At 46.4% G+C, this 21,098-nt stretch overlaps 1 protein-coding gene across 3 annotated transcripts in view; it reads right to left on the reverse strand.

Moving 5' to 3' along the window:
* NTRK3 (neurotrophic receptor tyrosine kinase 3) overlaps positions 1 to 21,098 on the reverse strand; it is a 391,080-nt gene that overhangs the window by 55,361 nt on the left and 314,621 nt on the right. For all 3 annotated transcript variants that reach the window (XM_082450914.1, XM_082450913.1, XM_082450917.1), the window contains exons 13-15: positions 17,230 to 17,360; positions 10,472 to 10,644; positions 7,209 to 7,452 (exon numbers count right to left, since the gene is read on the reverse strand). In XM_082450914.1, coding sequence (XP_082307040.1) covers positions 7,209 to 7,452; positions 10,472 to 10,644; positions 17,230 to 17,360 — 548 coding nt within the window. The remainder of the gene's footprint in view (positions 1 to 7,208; positions 7,453 to 10,471; positions 10,645 to 17,229; positions 17,361 to 21,098) is intronic.

Genomic DNA, 21,098 nt, shown 5'->3' on the forward strand with positions numbered 1-21,098 from the left:
TAATGCAGCAGGATACTCTGTCGTGATGTTGGGCAGCAGCAATGAGCCTCAGCTTCCGGTCAGCCATGAGATCACAACCCACACACTTACAACTATTCTATACCAACACGATCCTTCTATTTTTCACTTTCAGTACAGTAGTCAATAAATTACATGAGACATTCAATACTTTATTATAAAATACGCTTTGTGTTAGATGATTTTGTCCAAGTGTAGGCTAATGTAAGTGTTCTGAGCACGTTTAAGGTAGGTGAGGCTAAGCCATGATGTTCAGTAGCTTAGATGTATTAAATGCCTCTTTGACTTAGGATATTTTCAACTTACAATGGGTTTATCAGGAAGTAACCCCATCGTAAGTCGAGGAAGATCTGTATATAATTTCTACCTTATTCATTTACATAGAATAATAACTACCATCTATTGAGTGCCTAATAGGTACCAGGCAATTTGCATACATTATCTTATTTAACCCACACAAAAGAAGAAATTGTTCTCATTTTTTTTTTTTTTTTCAGATGAGGATCTAAGGCTTAGAGAAGTTAAGAAAATTTCCTAAGGTCACATAGCTCATAAGCAGAAGCTCAGGATTCAAAGGAATATCTATCTGCTGGACTCCAGAATTAGTGGGTACTTTGCCCATTTTCTCTTGGGTTCTCCCCATCCCCACCTCAGCTTTGTCCTGTGGGATTGGCTAAACTTAAAAAATAAACAACCGGGAGTAAAAACTGTGTTTAAAATTCTGAATATCAAATGCTATGTTGACCCAGTCCTCCCTCTCCTCCTCCTGTTTAGACTCAGATCACAAAGTCCTGGGCTTTGAGGATTAGGAGAGAAATACAATCCTCTACTAGGAGGAAGTCAAGGGAACATACCGTTCTCTTTACATGCAAATATCTTAATTACAGCTCGTAGAGAAGATATTTGTATGGAAATTTATGTATCTTTATAGGTTATATATTCAGTTTGCCATTAAAAAAAAAAAAAGCCCTTTATACTTGAGGACCCCAAACCGGGTCTGTTATAATACTCGCCACTGTCAGGTTATAAAGAGGCTGCTATCCCCACCGTCCACAGGAGCAGAGAAGGATAAAGTGAATCAACACCCTGCTGCCTTCTCTTCTCCTTTCTTGAGGTTGGGTTCCAGTATAAACATGCCTCAAGTTCTTGAAACTTTCTGATGAGGATTCTCCCTGTCCTTATTTTTCCGCAATATCTGTCCCCACGGAGATCAGGCTGACTACGATAGCATCTATCCCATGCCTGCACCACTGTCACTGACAAAAGGAAACAACTAGATTTCAGTATTACAGGGAAGTGAAACCAAATTTAGGAGACCCCTGGCAACTGCTCTCAGAAAGAGGATATTATTTTTTTGGCATGTCAAGGGAGGGAGATATTTATATCCCATTGATTCCCCTCCAGCAAATAAAACACAACCAATTACCTATTTTGGTCTCACTGAGCATCTTCTTCACGTTTTCCTGAGTGTTATAATGTCTGTTTTATAATATAAACTGTGTTTATCTCCTCTAAGGATATAGGACAATATAGACTTATTTTGCAGCAGGTAAAATTCTGGCTAGACATAACTGAGAACTTCCCACTTCTAAAGGGTGTTATGAATTAGAAAGAAAAATATAGATAAATCTCTCACTAATGATAGCTTCCCTTTGCCACAGCTGGAAGGAATAAGGGGGAGCCAGTGGAATCCCGGGAGATGCACCGGAATAGAGCAAGCAAACCATCTGTCGGGAATGATTTTGAAGCTGTTCTGCCTGGGGCCACAGGGGTGAAATAGATGACATTTAAGGCTCCTTCCAGCTTCATGTTTCTTTAAAATTGAATGATTTGGCATTTGTTCATCTGTTTTTAACACTCCAGGGATGCAGAATGGACTCGGTGGCCTAAAAGATGCATTTGTAAAAAATCCATCCCGACCCTCCGTTTCACTGTTATTCCTTTTCAAGGTTACAATACAAAACGGATAGAGGCTTTGAGTTCCCAGCCCCACGAATTCCGATGGCTTCTCTTCCACACTCCACTGCTAACCCTACAGCAAACAGCCTTATTGTCTCTTCCCTGGACCATTGCCATGGCTTTAGTGGCCTCGGGTCCCAGCCGTCTCTCCTACACGCCACTGCCTGATGACTGGTCCTCTCAGAGCCTCATTTACACTAAAACAGATGACAAACTTCCCATGACTGTCCTTCAGCTACCCACGTCAGAACGGTTGGCCTTTCAAGAGCCGCCATAGTGGTCCCATCCTTCCTTTACAAACATCCTTCCATGCATCTTTCATGTATCCTCAGGTTTGGCTGGTTGAGTGACACACTGTTCCAGATCACTCTCCTGGTTTGCCTATTTCAAAGCTATCTTTATTCCTCCTAAAATTCAACCCACTGACTGCCTCAAGACCCAAATCATCCCTCTAATTAGATGGGCTTTTGAAATTGGTAACCTTATTGTGTTACGGTGGAATTACAAATTTTCATCCTGTTTTATATTCCCTATGAAAATTTCATTTCCTTGGGAATACAGACCGCATTCTCTTCATCCTTGCACATAGTCAGGGAATTGTATTGAATCCTGTCCCCAGCACATGGACCTTCTCAATGGCTAGGGGATTTGGCACAAGGGGAAATAAACCAGCATGGACAAGTTTAGCAAATGTACAAAGTGGATCACTCATCCTAAGGCTGTATAAAGGCTCTAACACTGACTTGTTGCTGGAGAATCTCAGGGTCTTGAACACATCACCAACCCTCTCCAAGGCTTAACTATAAAACGGAGGCCAATAATATCTGACCTGAAAGATTTCAGAAGACCCTCCTCCTTCCCCAGTAGAGCGCTAAGAGGCTGGTGAAAAAGTGCAAAGCTCCACAATCAGCACGTGTAAAATGAGCATGTCTCCTTCAGCTGGTTTTGGTGTGAGGGCTTACATGATCAAGCAGGGAGCCCCAGGAGACAGGAGAATCAGATGGGATTCAAGAGCAGAGTTATTCATCCACTGATTCTCTGCTGCTACCATTCTGGTTGTCACCTCTGTCACCATTAGGTGTAGCTGGAACACATAAGATCTGCCCTAGATCTTAATTGGGGAGCCTATTGAAGGGATCCCGATGCTTGGCCCTGCAGGGCATGGAAGCCCCTCCGCAAAAGTGATGCCTGTTCAGGCTCCTCTTGGTCTGGCCTAATCCACTTCCTGCCTAACTCTGAATTCCCATTCTGACTTCATTCATTCTTTCATGCATTTGTTCATATTTTTATAGGGTGTCTGCCAAGTTCTAGGTCCTGTGCCGGGCACGGAGAACCGCAGAGTGAAGAGGAAGGTGCACTCCCGGCCCTCTGGATCAGTAAGATCAGAGCACCAATCTCTTCCACCCCCATTCTTCCTGTATCAGCATTCCACCTCCCCTCCAAATCAAAACATCTGAAAACATTTCTATTCTGGAATCCCAACCTCCTCTTCTTCAAGACTTTCTTTAATTCCAGATTTGAGCCCTAAACTCTTAGTGTTGTCTGATATTCTGAGAAAGATATAATGGTACCAAAACCCCACCCTTGTCAAAGCCAGGTTAAAGGCAGTCTCAGAAGCATATGAGTCAGTGACCCATACAAGGAAAAGGGATCTGTCATGGGGCATAGTCTTAAGAAGCGAGAACAAATCGCTCTGGCACTCACTCTGGTGCAGAGATGTTTGTTTTCTCTCTGTAAATATGTAACAGGAAATTAGGCAGTTCACCTTTGTACATCATTTTCATATCACCTGTGCATGAGTCAGATGGCACCTCTTTGTTTTAAAAAATTAAAAAGGAAAGAATAGAAGGAGGAGTTTATCTCCACCTCCCCCTCTGCCCTCCTATACACACCCTGGAATCTACACTGGGCAGATGAGCGCACACACACACACACACACACACACACGCCTGAATTATCTGCATTTAGCTGTGTTAGGTACCAGAAATCAGCAAACTCCAAGGCCCAACAGATTTCAGTAATGTATGGTAGCCGAGAGGTGCAAACCTGTCCCGGGTGTCAGCTTGCAGAGAGAATCCTTCAGCGTTCTTGCTATCTAATAAATCACTGCATTCCCCCAGTCTCAGCCAGTGTACCAAACAAAAAAAATCTTTCATAAATCACCTGAACATGGACTTAGCGCTAAGATTCATGAGCAAGACCATATAAACACAGACCAGAAGAACAGGCAAGTACTGATGACCCAGTGTTTCTATTTAAGTTGAAACCTTGTGAAGGAAATTTTCCAGAGGTGGTCAACATAAAGACGCTGCTCCTTTGGGGCAGCTACACGATCCCAGTTTATTTTCCAGTGGTCAGGAGGTCCTTCTCTCTGACCCAAGAATTACATGTGGAAATAAGATTATCCCTGAGGTTCTCCTGCCTTGGGTGTGAAGGGGACTAAGGAAAATAAACCATAGTTTATCCAGTAAGTAGTGTATTCCAGGCTCTTTACACAGATCAACTTGCTTAACATCAAAAATAACCTGATTGAGAGACCATGCTTGTCCTCATTTGAAAAACGGGGAAATTAAATAGAGGTTTCAGGAAAGCACATTGAGGTCCCATGGCTGTTAATGGCAGTGTTAGGATGTGAACATAGGTAACATTGGGCCCAAATACAGAACTCCCTTGTCACCTTGATGTCTTCCAATATGGATAATGACTTCACAGTTTATTACTGATATGACCTCAGGCAAGTCTACTTCTGCCTTTTGTTTTACAGAAGGTGAGGGAGGGGGAGGGTTTGTGTACACATGAGGACCTTGTGAGCACCTGTACTGAACATGAAGATATGACACAAGCTGCTCTTTGAATATGCAGAGTATAATATCTACCCACCATGAGTGGATATGCAGTTCTCTGATGGTGCATTGTGTTTTTACTGCAATAGCTATCCGTTTTTGTTTTTGTTTTTTTTTTTAAGTTTTTGGCTGCACCCCATGGCATGTGGGATCTCAGTTCCCTGACCAGGGATCGAACCCACGCTTCCTGCATTGGAAGGCAGAGTCTTAACCACTGGACTGCCGGGGAAGCCCCAGCTATCCTTTTTTTATTTTATACTTCCTTGGGACCAAAGACACACATTTTCAAGCCAGCTGGCCTCTGCTTATACCTGGCTTAGAACTCATGAAAAGGGAACTGCGGATACCTGGTATGTGAACATTTTCCCACCTCACTCTCCCTTCCTTGAATTCCAATCTGCCCTGTAGCCCACAGAAATGAGATGGATTTACTCCTTGTAGCTCTCCCAGGTACAAAAAGCAACGGTTCACAACTGCTCAAGTCAGGGCACAGCAGGATCGTTTGGAGATGTAATCTTTTTTTTCTTCTCTCTTTTAAATCAAAATCAAGAAATATTAACTGCACTCCTTGAAGCAAGCTTAAAGTTGAGTTTGCACACATTCTGGTCGGATATTGTTTCCCAACACCCTGGTAAAGCCAGTGGAGACCAGATTGGTATAATCAAACATCTGCCTCACACAGAAAAACAATGATCCATCCCTTGCTTTTATCAACACCAACATAAATCTGAGCTCAGCCAGACAGGCCAGCAAACCCCATTACGCAGAGTGCAGAAGCAATTAAACGGTGCCAGCTCCAGCTAGACTCAAGAAATCTATGACCCATGGGCCCTTAGTAACCACACCGATGCTTCTCTTGGAAATGATTGAAAAAAGAATTGGTCTAGATGCGAAAGAAAGACTCCACTTTGATATTTCCTGGCAGGTCTGCCCTGCCCATCAGTCTGTGCCTACTGCTACATCATGCTCCTTTTTCCATATCTAGGGATGTTGGACTGGGCAGGTAGCTAGAGAAACTGCCCAGTTTTCTGCAGACTTTCTACCTTTGCTACTGTTTGGTCTACTTTGCTTCATAGTCTCATGATGGTCTATCATCTGCCATCTTTTGGTTGTACCATGAACTCGTCCATTTTTAGCCACAAAAGGAATTTCTCAAATATTCCATTTTTCTCCAGGTTATGGCTAAAATAAAGTGTCTTGAGTGATCCCTTATAACATCTGGGCAATGTTGTTTAGGCAAAGCCATCAAGAGCATCCAGACAGAGTTGATTTACAGATGCCAACCCCAAACCCCCAGCCTCCTGACCCACCGTGCTCAGGCCAAAAAGACATATATCTAGGTCCTTTGATTCACAATATGATCATTCATTCTGTACAAAGAAGATGAAGACGAGGGAAATGGCTGCCATGCCTCTCAACCTCCAAAACATTGCCCCACCCTCTCCTTCTACACCATCCAAACTCCTTACCCATTCAAAGACCCCAAAGTAAATCTTCCATATATTTGAGGCATCTGCCTCCCAATCAACTTGCAGAAGTTATCCTATCTCTGTATACAGGTTGCACCCATATTTCTCCTTTTGGGAATAAATGCCACTCATGCCCACCCGTCCTTTCCCTGGCAATAATAACATTGTCAGAACCACTCTCTGATCCATGGGAAGATGATTCCCAAATACAAAGGGGAGCAAAATAAGACACCTATTAATATAAAGTAGACACTTTTATAGAGGTAAAATTGAACGTGATATCTCCTCTCACAATCAAAAAGCTTTTCCTAAGGCCCACATGTACCTCTCTCCAAAGTTGGCAATGAGAACCTGCTTCCTTCCCTCATCTTTCCTACGTCATTTGGATAATTCTGCTCAGCATTACGTTAACCATTTTTGCTACTTTATGTTGGGTTCTGACTTCTTATCAAGATCTACCTATGAAAACAAGCCTATAAGCTCATCAAATAATGTTAAAGAATAAAATGTGTCGTGGGTGAGGCTGGATAGGGAACTGAGTTGAAAGATGTTAAAACGTAGCACCAAGTTGAGCTTGTCCATATATATATGTGTGTGTGTATGTGTGTGTGTGTGTATGTATCTGTTTGCATGAAGAATGAGTATTGATGGAAGTAAGAACACAGTGCATATGTCATTGCAATGTAGGGATACAGTCAAGTATCCCTATCCAGGTGGAAGGGAGGAGTGAGCTATCCAGAGAATAATTGACAGGTATGTTGAGATGCAGGAGTGGCCAAAGGATACGCATCAAGTGTATATCTGGGCACAGATGTGTATATGTGTGCTCCGGAGTAACAGGGTTAATGGACAATGACAAAGACATGTGAGAAGGCACTAGCTCTGGCACGGATTGCTGCATCTGGAGAAGCCACCTCACCCTGTAGTAATCGGTGCTGTAGACATCTCTGGACATGCCGAAGTCTCCGATCTTCACCAGAAGGTTGGCTCCAACCAGGCAGTTCCTGGTGGCCAGGTCCCGGTGCACGAAATGCTGGGAGGCCAGGTACACCATGCCAGAGGCAATCTGACTGGCAATGTGGAGCATTTGGGAGAGCCCCAGCTCTCCTTTTGCCTGGCGTGGCTGCCCGTCCACAAGGATCATTGCGTCTGGCCCATGGGCCCTGTGGGGGGTGTAGGGCGAGAAGAGAGGGGGCAGAGAGAATTAAGGAGATCAAGGGGAAATGTCTTCTTGAGTTCCTGTTCTCTGGAATGCACCACAGAAATGAATGAAATCTCTTCTCAGTCTACTTATGGACTCTTTCTATCTACCCAAAATTATATTCTGTGAGTATGGATATGGTCAAACTCTACAACCAGATTCCCAACTAAGATGACAGCAGACATGCTTTAATGAATCAGGGAATGAACCTACTCTTTTGAATATGTTATGGTTATCCAGGGGCTTCCCAGGTTCTTGATGTCTACTACAGAATAATTAATAAAACAATTAACTCTTACACAGCCCTTACTATGTTCCACACACTGCTCTAAGTATCTTAAATGTTATATATTAATTCACTCAATCTTCCCACCCCAATTTTGAAGATAAGGAAACTGAGGCACGAAATGATCAGATCACTTGGTCAACGTCACAGAGGTCCCACAGTGGCCACATGGGTGACATGTGGCTCTGGAAGAGAGTTTTAAACGTTAAGCTTCCAGAGGGCTTGTTAAATACAATTCCTGGGCCCCTACAATTCTGATTGGCTAGGCAGAGCTCATTCATTTGCATTTCCCAGTGCCGACGCTTCCAGGGCTGATACAGTCCATCTTTTGGGTAGCAACGCTCTTCAGTCTACCTCCTAACCTCTCCACCACACTGTCTAGGATTGGGTAACTTCTGTTAATGGCAAGATGGGATGAAGAGACCCTGTGACCCTGAGGCAGAGACCTGGGGAGCCACAGCACCTGCTCCATCCCAAATCATGGCCTAGATTTGTTATCCTAACACCTTGCCCTGTCATATCAGTCACTTTTAGTGTTCATTCTTTTCTCTAGAAAGCCCAGTCAGCTGTAACCACACCCAGGGCCGTTATTTATGAAGTTGTGAGCCAAGGAGCCCTGGTGTACAATGAGACCTCAGCCTGTTTTACTGCTTCTCCAGTTTCCACTGAAAGGTACCGTTAAATATAACACGTTCATTTTATCATCTCCTGTGGGCTCTGCCTACCTCATGCCTCCAAAGGAGAACTACTACATCAGCTCACAAAGAAGAGGGCTCAGCAGACAAGCCACATCCCCACTTGCCAGGAAAGTACACTGCAGCCTACCCCTAAAACGCACCAACTGGGAGATGCAAGAGCGGGAAGGGCCTTCTGTTCTCTTTACCTTTTTCTTCCTGTTCCCTTAGAGCGGGCATGACAGTGGTACGGAGTGGCACTCAGGACCTCTCTTTAGCCTTGCTGGTGGCACGTGGGGCTGAAGGCACCACTGAATCTATGGGGAGGGCTTGATGGAAAATGGACCATGTCCCTCTGACCTCAGGGAAATGGAAGCACAGGAAGAGGAAGATCCCGAGTCCTGAGAAAGGATGCTGCCCGTATTAGAAACTACCATGGTTCACAGTTCTGATAAATAATAATTGTAATACTTTTAATGGTAGCTACCATTGACTGAACACCTAGCTACATGGGAAACTTGTCCAGGCCTTATACAAATATAGTCATTGAATACTCATCACAACAAACACATGAAGCAGTTATGAATAGTCTCATTTTCCAGGAGAGAGAATGAAGGGTTAGTAACTTGCTCCAGGTTACATCACTAAGACATATTCAGAATATGAACCCAAGTCTGTCTTATGCTAAGGACTCAATTCTTCAGGAAAGGAGTACATTTCACTGTGAAACCAAGTTCAGGAAGTTTAGAAAAGCCTACAGATACTTTCCAATTCCTCTAGGGCCAATTTTGGAAACCTGCTACCAACCCTGCTTTCCATTCCCTCCTCAAAACCCCACAGTACTCAATTGAATGTCCCACTTCAAGGAGATGCTCATCAAGTTTTGGGGAGTGTGCTAGAGTTTACCATAACCCACATTTGAGCTCTGGAAATCTCATTCTCAGCAGTGGAACCACACCCTAAAAGCGTCCAGGGCCCGAGTGTTCAATGTGCTTCCTGGGACCCTGGATTCCACAGACCCTCACACATGCCTGCTTCTTCCAAATCTGGGCACTACTTGGAGGTAACAGGTATGAGAGGCAGAGAAGTGCTACCTCTGCTCTATCAGTGAGATGCTAACTTCTCTACATTTCACATCTCCCCAAACCCCACTGTAACTCCATCCAGAACTTCTGCTTGGGGTCTCAGTCTCTTAAAAGTTCCATCAGGAGCCCCTCAAAATCCAGATGATCTTGCTCCAGGCTTGTGGAAACCCTTCTTACAAAAAATCCAATCCTTCTAGAACAGTGCTAGCCAACAGGACTTTCTATTAATGGACATGTTCTATACCGCACTGCCCAATATGGTAGCCACTAGCCACATGTGGCTATTGAGTACTTGAAGTGTGGCTAGTGAGACAGAGGAATTTTTAAATTTTATTTAAATGTATTTATTGTAAATTTAAATTTAAATAGCCATATATGGTTACTATACTGGATAGCCCAGTTCTAAATTTATCTGGGGGAAAATCTGCCCTTGGATTCAACCATCTCTGTCTCCCAGTGAGTTTGTAACCTTGTACCTTCTTATTCATCATCAAAAAGTCTCTGACAAAAAGGTTTTCAGGAGGTGTGGAAGGTGCTAGCCTCACTTTGCTAGTGAGAACATAAGGCGCAGAGTCAGAAAGCTATTCACGGCATCAGGGGAAGGGCTGGCCCTAGAATCTTAAAGCTGGAAGTGGCAGGTCCTCTGATCTCCCTCCTTGGACCCATTTCAGACACTGCCTTTGTTCTTAGTCTACCTTAGAATCAGGAAGAAGAGTACAGGTTACTTTTCATAGCATCCTCAACTTCCCCCCCCCTAGAAATCAGGGGCAAAGGCCTATATCCAACTGCTCAGGAGGTAATGTAGAAGAATGAAAGGTTGTTTTCATTTCTAATCTCCAGACTGAAGTGTTCAGAGGAGCGACAGGGCTTCTGGCTCCCAAGAGAACCCCAGGGGTTCGGTGGGGGTTAGGGGCGGGGATGGCCAGCCTCGCTTACCTGAGGAACTTGTTCAGATCTCCGTGCTTCATGTACTCAAAGACCATGATGAGGGGGTCCCCATCGCCACACACCCCGTAGAACTTGACAATGTGCTCGTGCTGCAGGTTGGTGAGCAGTTCAGCTTCCCTCTGGAAATCCTTCCTGGCCGCCAGGGTGGGATCCTTCAGGGCCTGGAAACAACACGGGACACTGGTTTTTAGCAGCTAGAGGGCAGGGGTTTGTCTGTTCCCCTCCTGGGAAGAAAGCTGGTGCCCATAATAAAGACAACGCTGATTCCCAACAAGTAAGATCTTAATCGACCTTTAAAGACCATGAGGCTAAAGCACAATAGCCAGACCTGACTCCTGCTTCCTTCAGCATTTTGAACCTTGTAGAAACAGAAACCAACTTTCTGACACCCACGTCCCATCCCATCCGCCAGCCAGTTATTTCAAACTTTGCTCATCTCAGAGCCCTAGGCTTCCTCAGAGATCAGTGTGAATGGCGGAGGGAGAGAGCTGGAAGGTGGAAGGCCTGACAAAGGCCCGTGCCCCAAAGATTTCCCCAAAGAATGGTCTCACAGCTAAAATAAACAGTGGGGGAACCACTGCCCCAATTGCTTTATCTTTGTAAATTAGCCTATGCTCACAGCCCATCTGAAATCAGGCTGACAATGTAATTAAGTTTCCTTGCTCTTTCTATTTCTTGATTTTCGATTATGAAAAAGTGTATATTTGCAGAGAAACATGAACACTTTGGCTTCTAGAAGGCACCTGTGTCCTCCTTTAGGGGGCTGAAGGAAGTATTGGGGTGTAACTGGGACTACAGCTGTGGGAACAGCAGTTAATGGGCCGAAGGCTTAGGACCCACCCAGGAGGACCTGGTAAAGTATCACAAAGTCCCAGGGTAGGATGGGATGGCGGGCATCTGGTGGCCACAGAAATGTCACAACTTGGCCCCTGTGGGAGTGGGAGACCCGGTGTGAGGGAGAAGCACCAGACCAAGCCACTTGCCCTGGGACCCAGGAAGATAAATGGAAGAGCAATGGTTAAAAGGGGTGTCAGTGAAGGTGGACTTTGTAGAGCAGAAGGGGAGGGTGAGACCAGACCACCTGCAAGGGTCCTTGAACAGGACCTTGAATAGAGCCCAGCAATGACCAACGCAGCCATGTTGGTCATGGTGAATGATGAACTGTGAAGGGGAGGGTCATTTCTACAGGAGGAGCAGCCTGGATAGTTGAGCTCACATATGTCTTCAGCCTTCCCCATCCTCCCCATGAGGTCAGAAGGCAAATGGAGCCAAACATCCACTTGCTTCAAATGACACAGTTTAGTAACCTCAAAAGACAAGACACGAGGCAATGAAGGAATGGGTGTGAAGTTTACACATCATTTTCAGGGTAGTGAAAATCTAGACGTGATTGGTTTGCATTCCCTCTGCCAAGTATCCGGCCTTTTCTGGTTATTTAGGCAGACTAAGCTCCCCTGTAAATTATGCTACTCTTGAGAAGCCTCCCTAGCCAGAGATCTTCCTCTTGCCACTGCAATCCCCATTAGCTGAAATCCACGGGGCTGCCTTGGCTTACAGCGCTGCAGGAATGTGAATGCGCAAAAATTGTATCTAAGGGGTCCATCAAACCTCCATCAGTCATTAGCATACATTAGAGATGGTGGACTCATAGCTTTGAAAGGGCCCTAGATATCATGTCAAAATTTGGAGGTTTCACCAAAAAAGTGTTGGATTAAATGATTCCACTCTTGACCAAAATGTTGGAAGCTGTCTAATACAGTTTTCCCATCTTACAGGTGAGAAACCTGAGGTCCAGAACAGGGAAACGATTTGCCAAAGATCATGAAAGAAGTAATAGCTTGAGTGTGGAGCCAAGGATACATTCCTGTCCAGCATACCTGCTTGAATTAATTTATCAGATGAATTAGTCACTGGTCAGGTCCTCAGGGGAATGGTGGGCAAGGAAGTTAAAAGATGTGAGAGGGCAGAGGAGAGGGTCAGGAGAGGTGAGGAGTGTGGGCAGCCAGCAGAATGGCTGGGCCCAGCAAGGATACCAGGCCTAGAGGGCAGGCCAAGGCCAGAAGGAAAGTGGGAGGGCCACTGGTCCATTACTGATTTTTACCAGCTCTGATCTCACGTGCTTTCCGCTTCATCTCTGGCTGCCTTCTCAGAAAATCTACCCGATAATAAAGGCATAGGCTGCCGTGTGTCCACATCCAACCAGAACAGAGATGTCTGCAAAGCCTTCTTTCTGTGGGTGGAAGAAGGCAGAGACTCACGGTGAGAGGGAGCCTCTCGGTGACCCAGCTCCTCAGCTTCATGGGCTGGGGCATGGGTATAGGATGACTGCCAGTGATTTATTTATTTTCGTGAAGAATAAAAAGGAAAGAAAAAAAAAAAAAAAAGGAACCCAGCATGGGTGGGATGAGAATATAGAGATTTATGTGAACACTGGATTTATGAGAGGGAAAAGTAGATCAAATTTGGGGCCAGCCGAATGGCCTCTCTCCATCTCTGTAAATCATTCTCTCGCACAGTCCGGCTGCCAGCGGCAGCCGTTGGATATTTCCATTCTCAGCTCTCGAGCAGTCCCAGCCATCATTCCCAGGGCTGGCACCCTACTCTGCAGAGCAGATAGGAGTTCAGTTCCTCATTTGGGAGATGGGGCACAAAGCAACTGCTGTCTCTTTTGGTCTTTCCACACCCCTTCTCCTGCCCATTCTCTCTCTACCTTTATGATGGGCTTTCCAGCTCTTGGGTTAAACCGGAAGTTCCTATGTAATTGGCAAGGGGTCTATTGTGGCAACTGGGGTCCAGAGCTGCAAGTGGCCCAGGTCCCCAGGGATCGATGCAATTGGGACAGAGATGCCAGGAAAAGAATCTTGAGAAGGAAAATCAGCCCAGAGACTCTCGTGCACCTCTCAGCGGAGTCCATGCTCAACCTCTTCGGAGCCGGGAAACTTCAAAATGGGTCACCAGCCGGTGGCATGGGATGGACTGGATGCTCCTCACCGCTGCCAACTGCTGGTGCAGGAAGACAGGGCTTGCCAAGGAGTCTCTAAGCCAGGGAGGTTGTGTCCAGGCCCTTCCAGTGGTATCCATAGAGCAAAGAGGAGATCTGGAATTTTCCCTTCTCATATCCTTCTTTTTCCCCCAAAGTCTGAAGACATTGCCCTTTCTAGTCTCCCCTTTATGTACATCAGGTCTCATGTCCACTCCCAACCCTGGGTTTCAGTGGGGCTGTTTAGTCGGATGGGGGAGAAGCAGTCTAGATGGCAAGAACATTCAAATTTCTCAACAGCTGCCATCTCCTTCAGAGGCACTTCACATCATCATTTCCAGTCTAGGGGTTTTGCTGCTTTCCATTTTCCTTTTCTTTTATTGGGGCGGAGATATTTCAGCGGATGTTTAGCGTCAGATTTTACTAATATACTAAAACTCATTTTAGTACATGTGCAGAGATACACACATCCATAAACACTAGAGCTTAGTTTTACTTATTTTTTGAATTTTAAATAAGTGGAATCATACATATAGTGCTATATATATATAAAATATATGTATATTTCTATATCTGTCTTTTTTCATTCAACACTGTGTTTTTGAGGTTTTTCCAAGTTGTTGCCTGCAGCTGTAGTTCATTCATTTTCCTTGTTGAAAAGTTTCTCACTGAATGAATATACCACATTTATTTATCCAAGCTGCTACTGATGGACACTGGGGTTGTTTGCAGCTTTTGGCTGTTATAAAGAATGCTTATGAACATTCTTAAACACATTTCTTCGTGGAAAGATAGATAGAGATAGATAGATAGATAGACAGACAGACAGATAGATACATAGCTGTCAGGTCTAGACCTAGAGTGCAAGTGCTGGGTCACACAGATGCCAATGTTCTAAAATACCAAGCTGTTTTTCAAAACAATTAGACCACTTTATATTTCCACCAGAGTATGAAAGTGGCAATTGCTCCATATCCTTGTCAGCACTTGGTTTAGTCATTGCTATTTAGCCATTCTGCTTGGTATACAGTGGTATCTCATTATGGTTCAATTTGCATATTTCTGATGATTAATTAGGCTGGACACCTTTCTCATAGTCTTATCAGCTATTTGTCTGTCAGAGGAGACTCTTGAGCAAGTGTATTATTTGTCAAATAACTATTTAAAAGTTGCACCACCTATTTAAAAATATCATGAATTACATGCTTTTAATGTCACTCTTACACTACACATATATACAAATTACACTCTGTCTTGTCCTGCTCTGCATTTGTTTCATGGATATTCTCGTGTCTCCCCAACAGACTGCAAGTGTCTTCAGAACAGAGGCTGGGATTTCGGCTCTTTGTTTCCACCATAGCAACTGCTGGGCAAAAAAATCTTGCTTTAAAAACCACAACTGTGGGAAAACTTAATTTGGGGTTATACTTGGATGTGTTCTCTGGAAGTCCATAATTACCCTGCGTCAACTTGAGAAAAAACTCAAGAGGAAGAAGCCTGCAAAAAGGAATACAATCTGAAGAGGATGAGAAGCAGGAAACACCATTTCTTGGCTGTTCTCCAGAGAAGACAAGCATCTCCTCCAGAGGTTGGTCGCTGGGTGGATCCATTGGGAGGCAAATGGTGTAAAATCCCAGAACTTTCATCTTCTCAAGGTTCCCAGACCAAAAAGGAGGAAAGGAAACCCTTTTAAAGGGGTGACAACAGAAACACATTTTCTGCATTACCCAATCTGGGTACTGCCCCTTAACGTCAGACCACTCAGCGGGAAACGTTTCCCAGGGTTTAGGCCATCATTTCATTTTCTGCTCAAAGCACAAAAATATTCAGTTCATCCACCAGTCCCCAGATGGATGCTGGAACACGCAGTCGATTAGTGTCATCCTATAAATTAAAATTTTTAGGGCAGGGTAGATTCTAAGTTTAGGGACAAAATTAGAAAGCTTTCCACATCCCTGGTCCAAACTGTTTAAAGATACCCTCACTCATCTGACCATCCCATGTCTATGGAGACACACTGAGCAAGTTTACTCACAGCATATCCAGCAATAATAAGCATTAGCCTTTTATGGGGCAATACGCTAGTTCCTTATTTATTTTCTAGAGCAGAGGTCAACAGACAATGCCCACTTCCGAAAAAAAAAAGAAAAAGTATTAGAAGACAGCCACCACCGCCATTCATTTATGTATGGTTTAGGCTGCTTTCCCACTACATGGGTAGGGTTGAGTAGCTGTAAGGAAGAGTGTATGGTCCTCAAAACCTAAAATTTTTACTATCTGGCCTCATATAGAAGAAGTTTGGCAACCCCTGTTCTAGACGGTCAATGCAAGCTCAGCAGGTCACATGTCGTGTGTCTAAGCACATTGGATAATATCAACATCAAGAATAATGATGTTGATAAAAACAAATAGCAATGAGTCTTTACTAAGCATTTACTGTGTCCCAAGCAGTGTACTAAACATTTTTCATATGTTATGTAATTTAATCACCAAAATTTTAAAGAGGAGATATTATATCTCCTATTATACAGAGAAGGAAACTGAGGCTCAGAGAGGTTAAGCATCTTGCACAGGGTCACAGAGCTAATCAGTGATGGCCAGGCACCCACCCAGCTCTCTGATTCCTACCCTATGCCTGTAGCCTGCACAGCAATGCCTGCATCCATGGAGGGCACTTACCCTCTGCAGACACAACAAACTGTGAATACAGATACCCCAAAGTCTCAGAAATATGCAACTGCCATCAAGAGGTGGCTCGGTCATGAGCCCTCAGTGCTAAGGATGGACTTTTGAGGCCCAGGTGAGAGTCCTCGTGGGGAACGGGGTATCTCCTGCTCCCAGCCCAGAACATCGCGCAGAATTCACGCTGGCCTCAGAGGCCTGCTCCCTGCACCCACTCCCACAGAGGCCACTCCACACCCCAGACCTGTGGGTGCCTCAGCGAGGCTACTTGACTCTTGTCTGTGCCAGTCGTGTTCAAAGACGTGTCTAACACTGACTGAGAGAAGCTGCTCCCTGCTGGAGGAGGGTAACTGGTAGTAGCAAAGTTCCTTTTCTCCTGCCCCAAGCAATTCGGCTCCAACTGCAAATCTGCAGGGCTGGCTCAGCAATACCAAAGCCCTGTGGTTAACGGACGCATCTAAGCAGCTACCAGAAGGCAGGAACCCTCAGGCACGCTGCCCCTTGGGGGCTGAACCTGGATCCCACGGGCTACCTAAGAATGTCCTCCAGCCTCACTCGCTGTCCTCCCTGTGCTCAGTACCTGACCCCCCAGCCCATCTCCTAGTCCCAGGGACGTCTGCTGACTTGAGCAGTGGCTCCCAGGGCCTCTGTGAGCTACCCGCCCCTCATGCAATTGTACTCCCGTGAAATGGTCAAATGACTTTCTGGGCACGGGCAGCACATCCTGCAAAGTCATTGAGGTGGGAGGAGGGCCAGCTGGGGACAGCGGTGAGCCCAGGGCCTCCAGAATAAAACCAGGGCCCATCAAAGGCATAACTTGTCCCTCCGGCTGCACCGCGGGCACATCCCCCTTATGTGCTACAGCTCTTGACCTTCGAAGCCAAAGGAAATTGATTTGGGTCCTAAGGAAACTTCATTGACCTTGGAGCAAGGGCATCTGATTACGTTAGTTTATACCATCTTGATTGCATCTGATAACATTGGTTGATACCATCTTCCAGAATGGAGTGAGTCTCTCTTTCCCTCCCACCTGACCCCAGCCACTCCTCTTCCTTCCTGGGGCCCACATGCCTCTGAGAATTACCTTCACGGCCACGAGCATCTTGTCCTTGGTGGGGCTGAGGTTGTAGCACTCGGCCAGGAAGACCTTTCCAAAGGCTCCCTCGCCCAGTTCTCGCTTCAACACGATGTCTCTCCTTTTAATGTGCTGCACATCTGCAGGAGGGGACAGAGGACAGCAGCCAAGTCAGTCCCAGGCACTTGTCCTCCTTGGAGGCGCAGGCGGACAGGGGAGCACAGGGGTCTAGAGCAGGGAGTTCTGCTTTTGAGTCCACGGCAGGGACAGGCAAGTTCTAGCACCTTACCTTGGGCGTGAAAACTGGCATCGCGTGGTGGTTTGAGAGTCCCACCCAGAATGAAATCTCAGCTCTGTCCCCGACTAGCCCCACACCTCTCTAAACCAGAGTCAGTAATCGTTAACACCCAGGATTCCGGCATAATCAGCTATAGTTGCTGGAGAGAGTATACAGCAGTCTCAACAATTACTGTGCATGGGAATCCCCTGGGCATCGTGCACGTCCTGATTCAAGTGGCTCTGAGAATCTGCATCGCTAATAAACTCTCAGGGGATGTCTGTGGGCTGTGGGTCCATGGACTGCACTGAGTAGTCAAGAATCGAGTTTGAACCCTGGTTCCCTCTCCCTGCTAGTTTTTGAGCTTCGGGAAGTTATTTCATCCCAGAGCCTCAGTTTCCTCATCTGTAAAATGGAATTAACACCAATACCTTACTCTCTGAATTCTTGGGAAGATTAAATGAGATAATTCATATGAGAGTTTGGCCCAGTGCCTTCCCCCCCGACACACATGTGCACACACACACACACACACACACACACACACACACACGGACACACCACACTGGCTCTTGTTATAACATAACGACTACAGTGCTCCTAGCACAGTGTCTGGTTCGTGATAGAGACCACTAAGTGGGAGTTACAGTTATCTGGGGGAAGCCTCTACTTGACAAGTCCCTCTCCTGTGAGAGATAAAAAACAACGAAATCACAAAATCAAGTCCAGAGACCTCCCCAGAACCAGGCTCTGTGCAAAGAGAAGGGCTACCGCGGCCTTGGCTAATTTAGCAACCTAATTAAAGTCTGCCTGCCAGGAGAAAGCAAAGATGTGACCTCAACCCTCCCACCTATTCGGAAAGAATGCTTCGAAGGAATTGTACAAGAAGTGGGCTGGTGAGGAGGGGAGTGAGCCGGAGATTACTCACCGACCTTTCCATTAATCGTTCAACAGGCAGAAGCCCATTAAATACCTGTATTCACATTATGAAGAGCATCGCAGAGCCAGGAAAGAGGGTTGTCTCAAATGACCTTGTCAAAAAAATAAAAGCTGAGGACAGAGGACCATGGCAGACTGTCCCCAAGAGCAAGAGAACACATTACAGGGACAGAGGGGTGTGACTGCAGGGCCGTGGTTAGTGTTTTGGTTGGCCAGGGGATTCTTCTCATAATAGACTACACAAATCTTGTTTTTTTTCTATCAGAATTATTGGTAGGCCTGCCATGTCCCAGATGACCTGCCGGCCAGGATCTGTGGGCGGAAGCATTTACAGACCATTATTCTCTCTTCCCAGCAAGACAGACCTGCAGGCTCCCAGGCCACGGGGCTGCCAGGGAGCTGCCACTTGCTGCAGGGCTTCGCCCCCATCTTTACAAGGGAATTAGAAATCGGTTCCCTTTTCACACCCTCTGCTGCTCTGCCCTAGCCCTCTGAGGAATGGTATTTGTTGGCCTTGAAGGGGAGGCTAAGGGTCTCGCACCGAGAGAAAATGGGATGTCAGGACCTCTCCAGGGAGGCCACCTGCTCATCACTGCACAGTCATTCCCAGGTGACTACTGATGGGTTCCTGCGAGATGAGCATTCTGATGCAGCCTCAGTGGAGATGGGATGGCAGATTTATAGGGCCATGCCCGCGCCTCTGAGCCCGCTGGGTTCAGTCAGGGATAGAAAGTCAAGGGCACCTGGCTCAGGACCTGGCTCCTCCCCCACTATGGGCTGGCCCACCTCACAAAACATCTGGAGTCTCAGCTTCCTTATCTGTAAAATGGGTGTGGGAGGATAATACAAGTTCTACTTACCTGCTACAAGAGCTATTCTATGTAAAAGTTGGTAAACCTTCAAGTCGTCTGAAATGGTGTGTGTTTTCACCATTATTGATATTATTTTACAAGAGGGGAAAATGAGGGCCAAGTCGGGAATCGCCAACTGGGTTGAGATGGGGCTCGAATCCAGAGCATCAGGACAGACCAGAATAGCCAGGCCACTTGAGGAAGAGTTCTCTTTGGCCCCTGACCCCTCCCCAACCCCAGCCTCCCACGACATTGCGATAGGACAAAAATCAAAATCACCTAGAGGGCTTATGAAAACTGATCACTGGGGCCTTCTCCCAGAGCTTTCTGTTCAGGAGGTCCAGGTTGAGCCCTATGAATTTGCCTTTTCTAACAAGTTCCCAGGTGATGTTGATACTGCTGGTCTGGCACCCCTCTTTAAGAACCACTGGAACAGGCTGACATGAGTGGGGCGAGGAATTAGCCAGCCGATGACCGATGTTCACTTTAACAGCTTGGCCTCAACAAGTGCCACAGCCACAGGTACGTGAGACATGCATCACCACTCAAAGACCAGGAGGAGGCCTGCAATCCCGGACTTACCCGTGTGGCCTAGGTGGAGTCAAGCCCCCTCTCAGAGCCTCAATCCCTCGTCCTCACGATGGAGATCACGCCTCTCTTGATTTCTTACATTCTGGACACACCTCTACAAAGGCAGAGCTACAGAGCTATATGTGTTCCTGGGTCCCTAAGTCCAACTCCGGGCTGGGTGACGTCACCAGCTCCCCACCCCCTGCCCAGAGCTTCTGACTCTCAGCCGCCGTGAGTCCAGAATGAGCAGGGAGGACCTCTAAGGAGAGTGGGGCTCCGTTTGCCAGCTGCTGTGCCTGGGTCACGTCTCAGAACCCTCCATCTCCTCTCCCTCCCTCGGCAGCAAGAATCACAAGCCTTGAAAGGTTCAGAAAAGTCACGTGGCAGCCGCATACAGGGGGCCTTTCCTCGACCCTCCCTCCACATCCCAGGAGTTAAGAGCCTGGGCGCAGCTGCCAAACCCCAGCTTCAGGAGGTCAGAGCTTTGACAGCTGCGGTCCTTGAATGTGGCAGGGGGCAGGTGGCCACGATGCTGGACGCTCGTCTGCTCTCTGCAAGCACAAAGCAGAACCAGCTACGGACCAAAGTGTCTGCCCCCAGTCTGCAAATGGATCTCCTTCAGAGACGTGGAAACGCCCAGTGGCTCCGAATGAAATCGCTGCGGCTCACTCAATTTGTCTGCAGGGAGAAGTATTTTGAGACCAATACCGGAGCTAAGCCCACGGATGGGGTGGTGAGATCTGAGAAGGGGCAGCAGAAGGAAGGGAAAATCAAAACAGACTCCATCCCACCATAAATCCCCCCCCCCCCACCCAGGAGAGAACTTCCTCCCAGCCATAGGGATAAGAACTCCACAAGGTAACCTGGGAGCTTCGGCTTCAGCACAGAGAGGCTGGATTAGGGCCAAACGCATAAAGCAAGTCACTTCCATGTGGAGAACCCCGTGTACCAACAAGACTCTAGACTCCAAAGCACCATTCGAGCAGCTTCTTTCCCTGAACCTAAATAGGAAGACACGGGTAAAGGGGATTAATCTGTGCCCAATCCTACTATTTGTTCAACATTCCATTCTCACGCCAACCCTGGGGGGTATGTGTGATTGTACCCCTTTCGCAGATGAGAAAATGGAGGCGGGGGTGGGGGGAGGCGGGTAACTTTCCAAAGTTTGCGGAACTAGAATGTGGCCAAAGGACTCTCTCTTTTTTTTCTGGCTCCTGAGCCTGTGTGCTTTCTGTTACCCG

Source organism: Balaenoptera physalus, assembly GCF_965194825.1.
Source record: "Balaenoptera physalus genome assembly, chromosome: 2".
Lineage (NCBI taxonomy): Eukaryota > Metazoa > Chordata > Mammalia > Artiodactyla > Balaenopteridae > Balaenoptera > Balaenoptera physalus.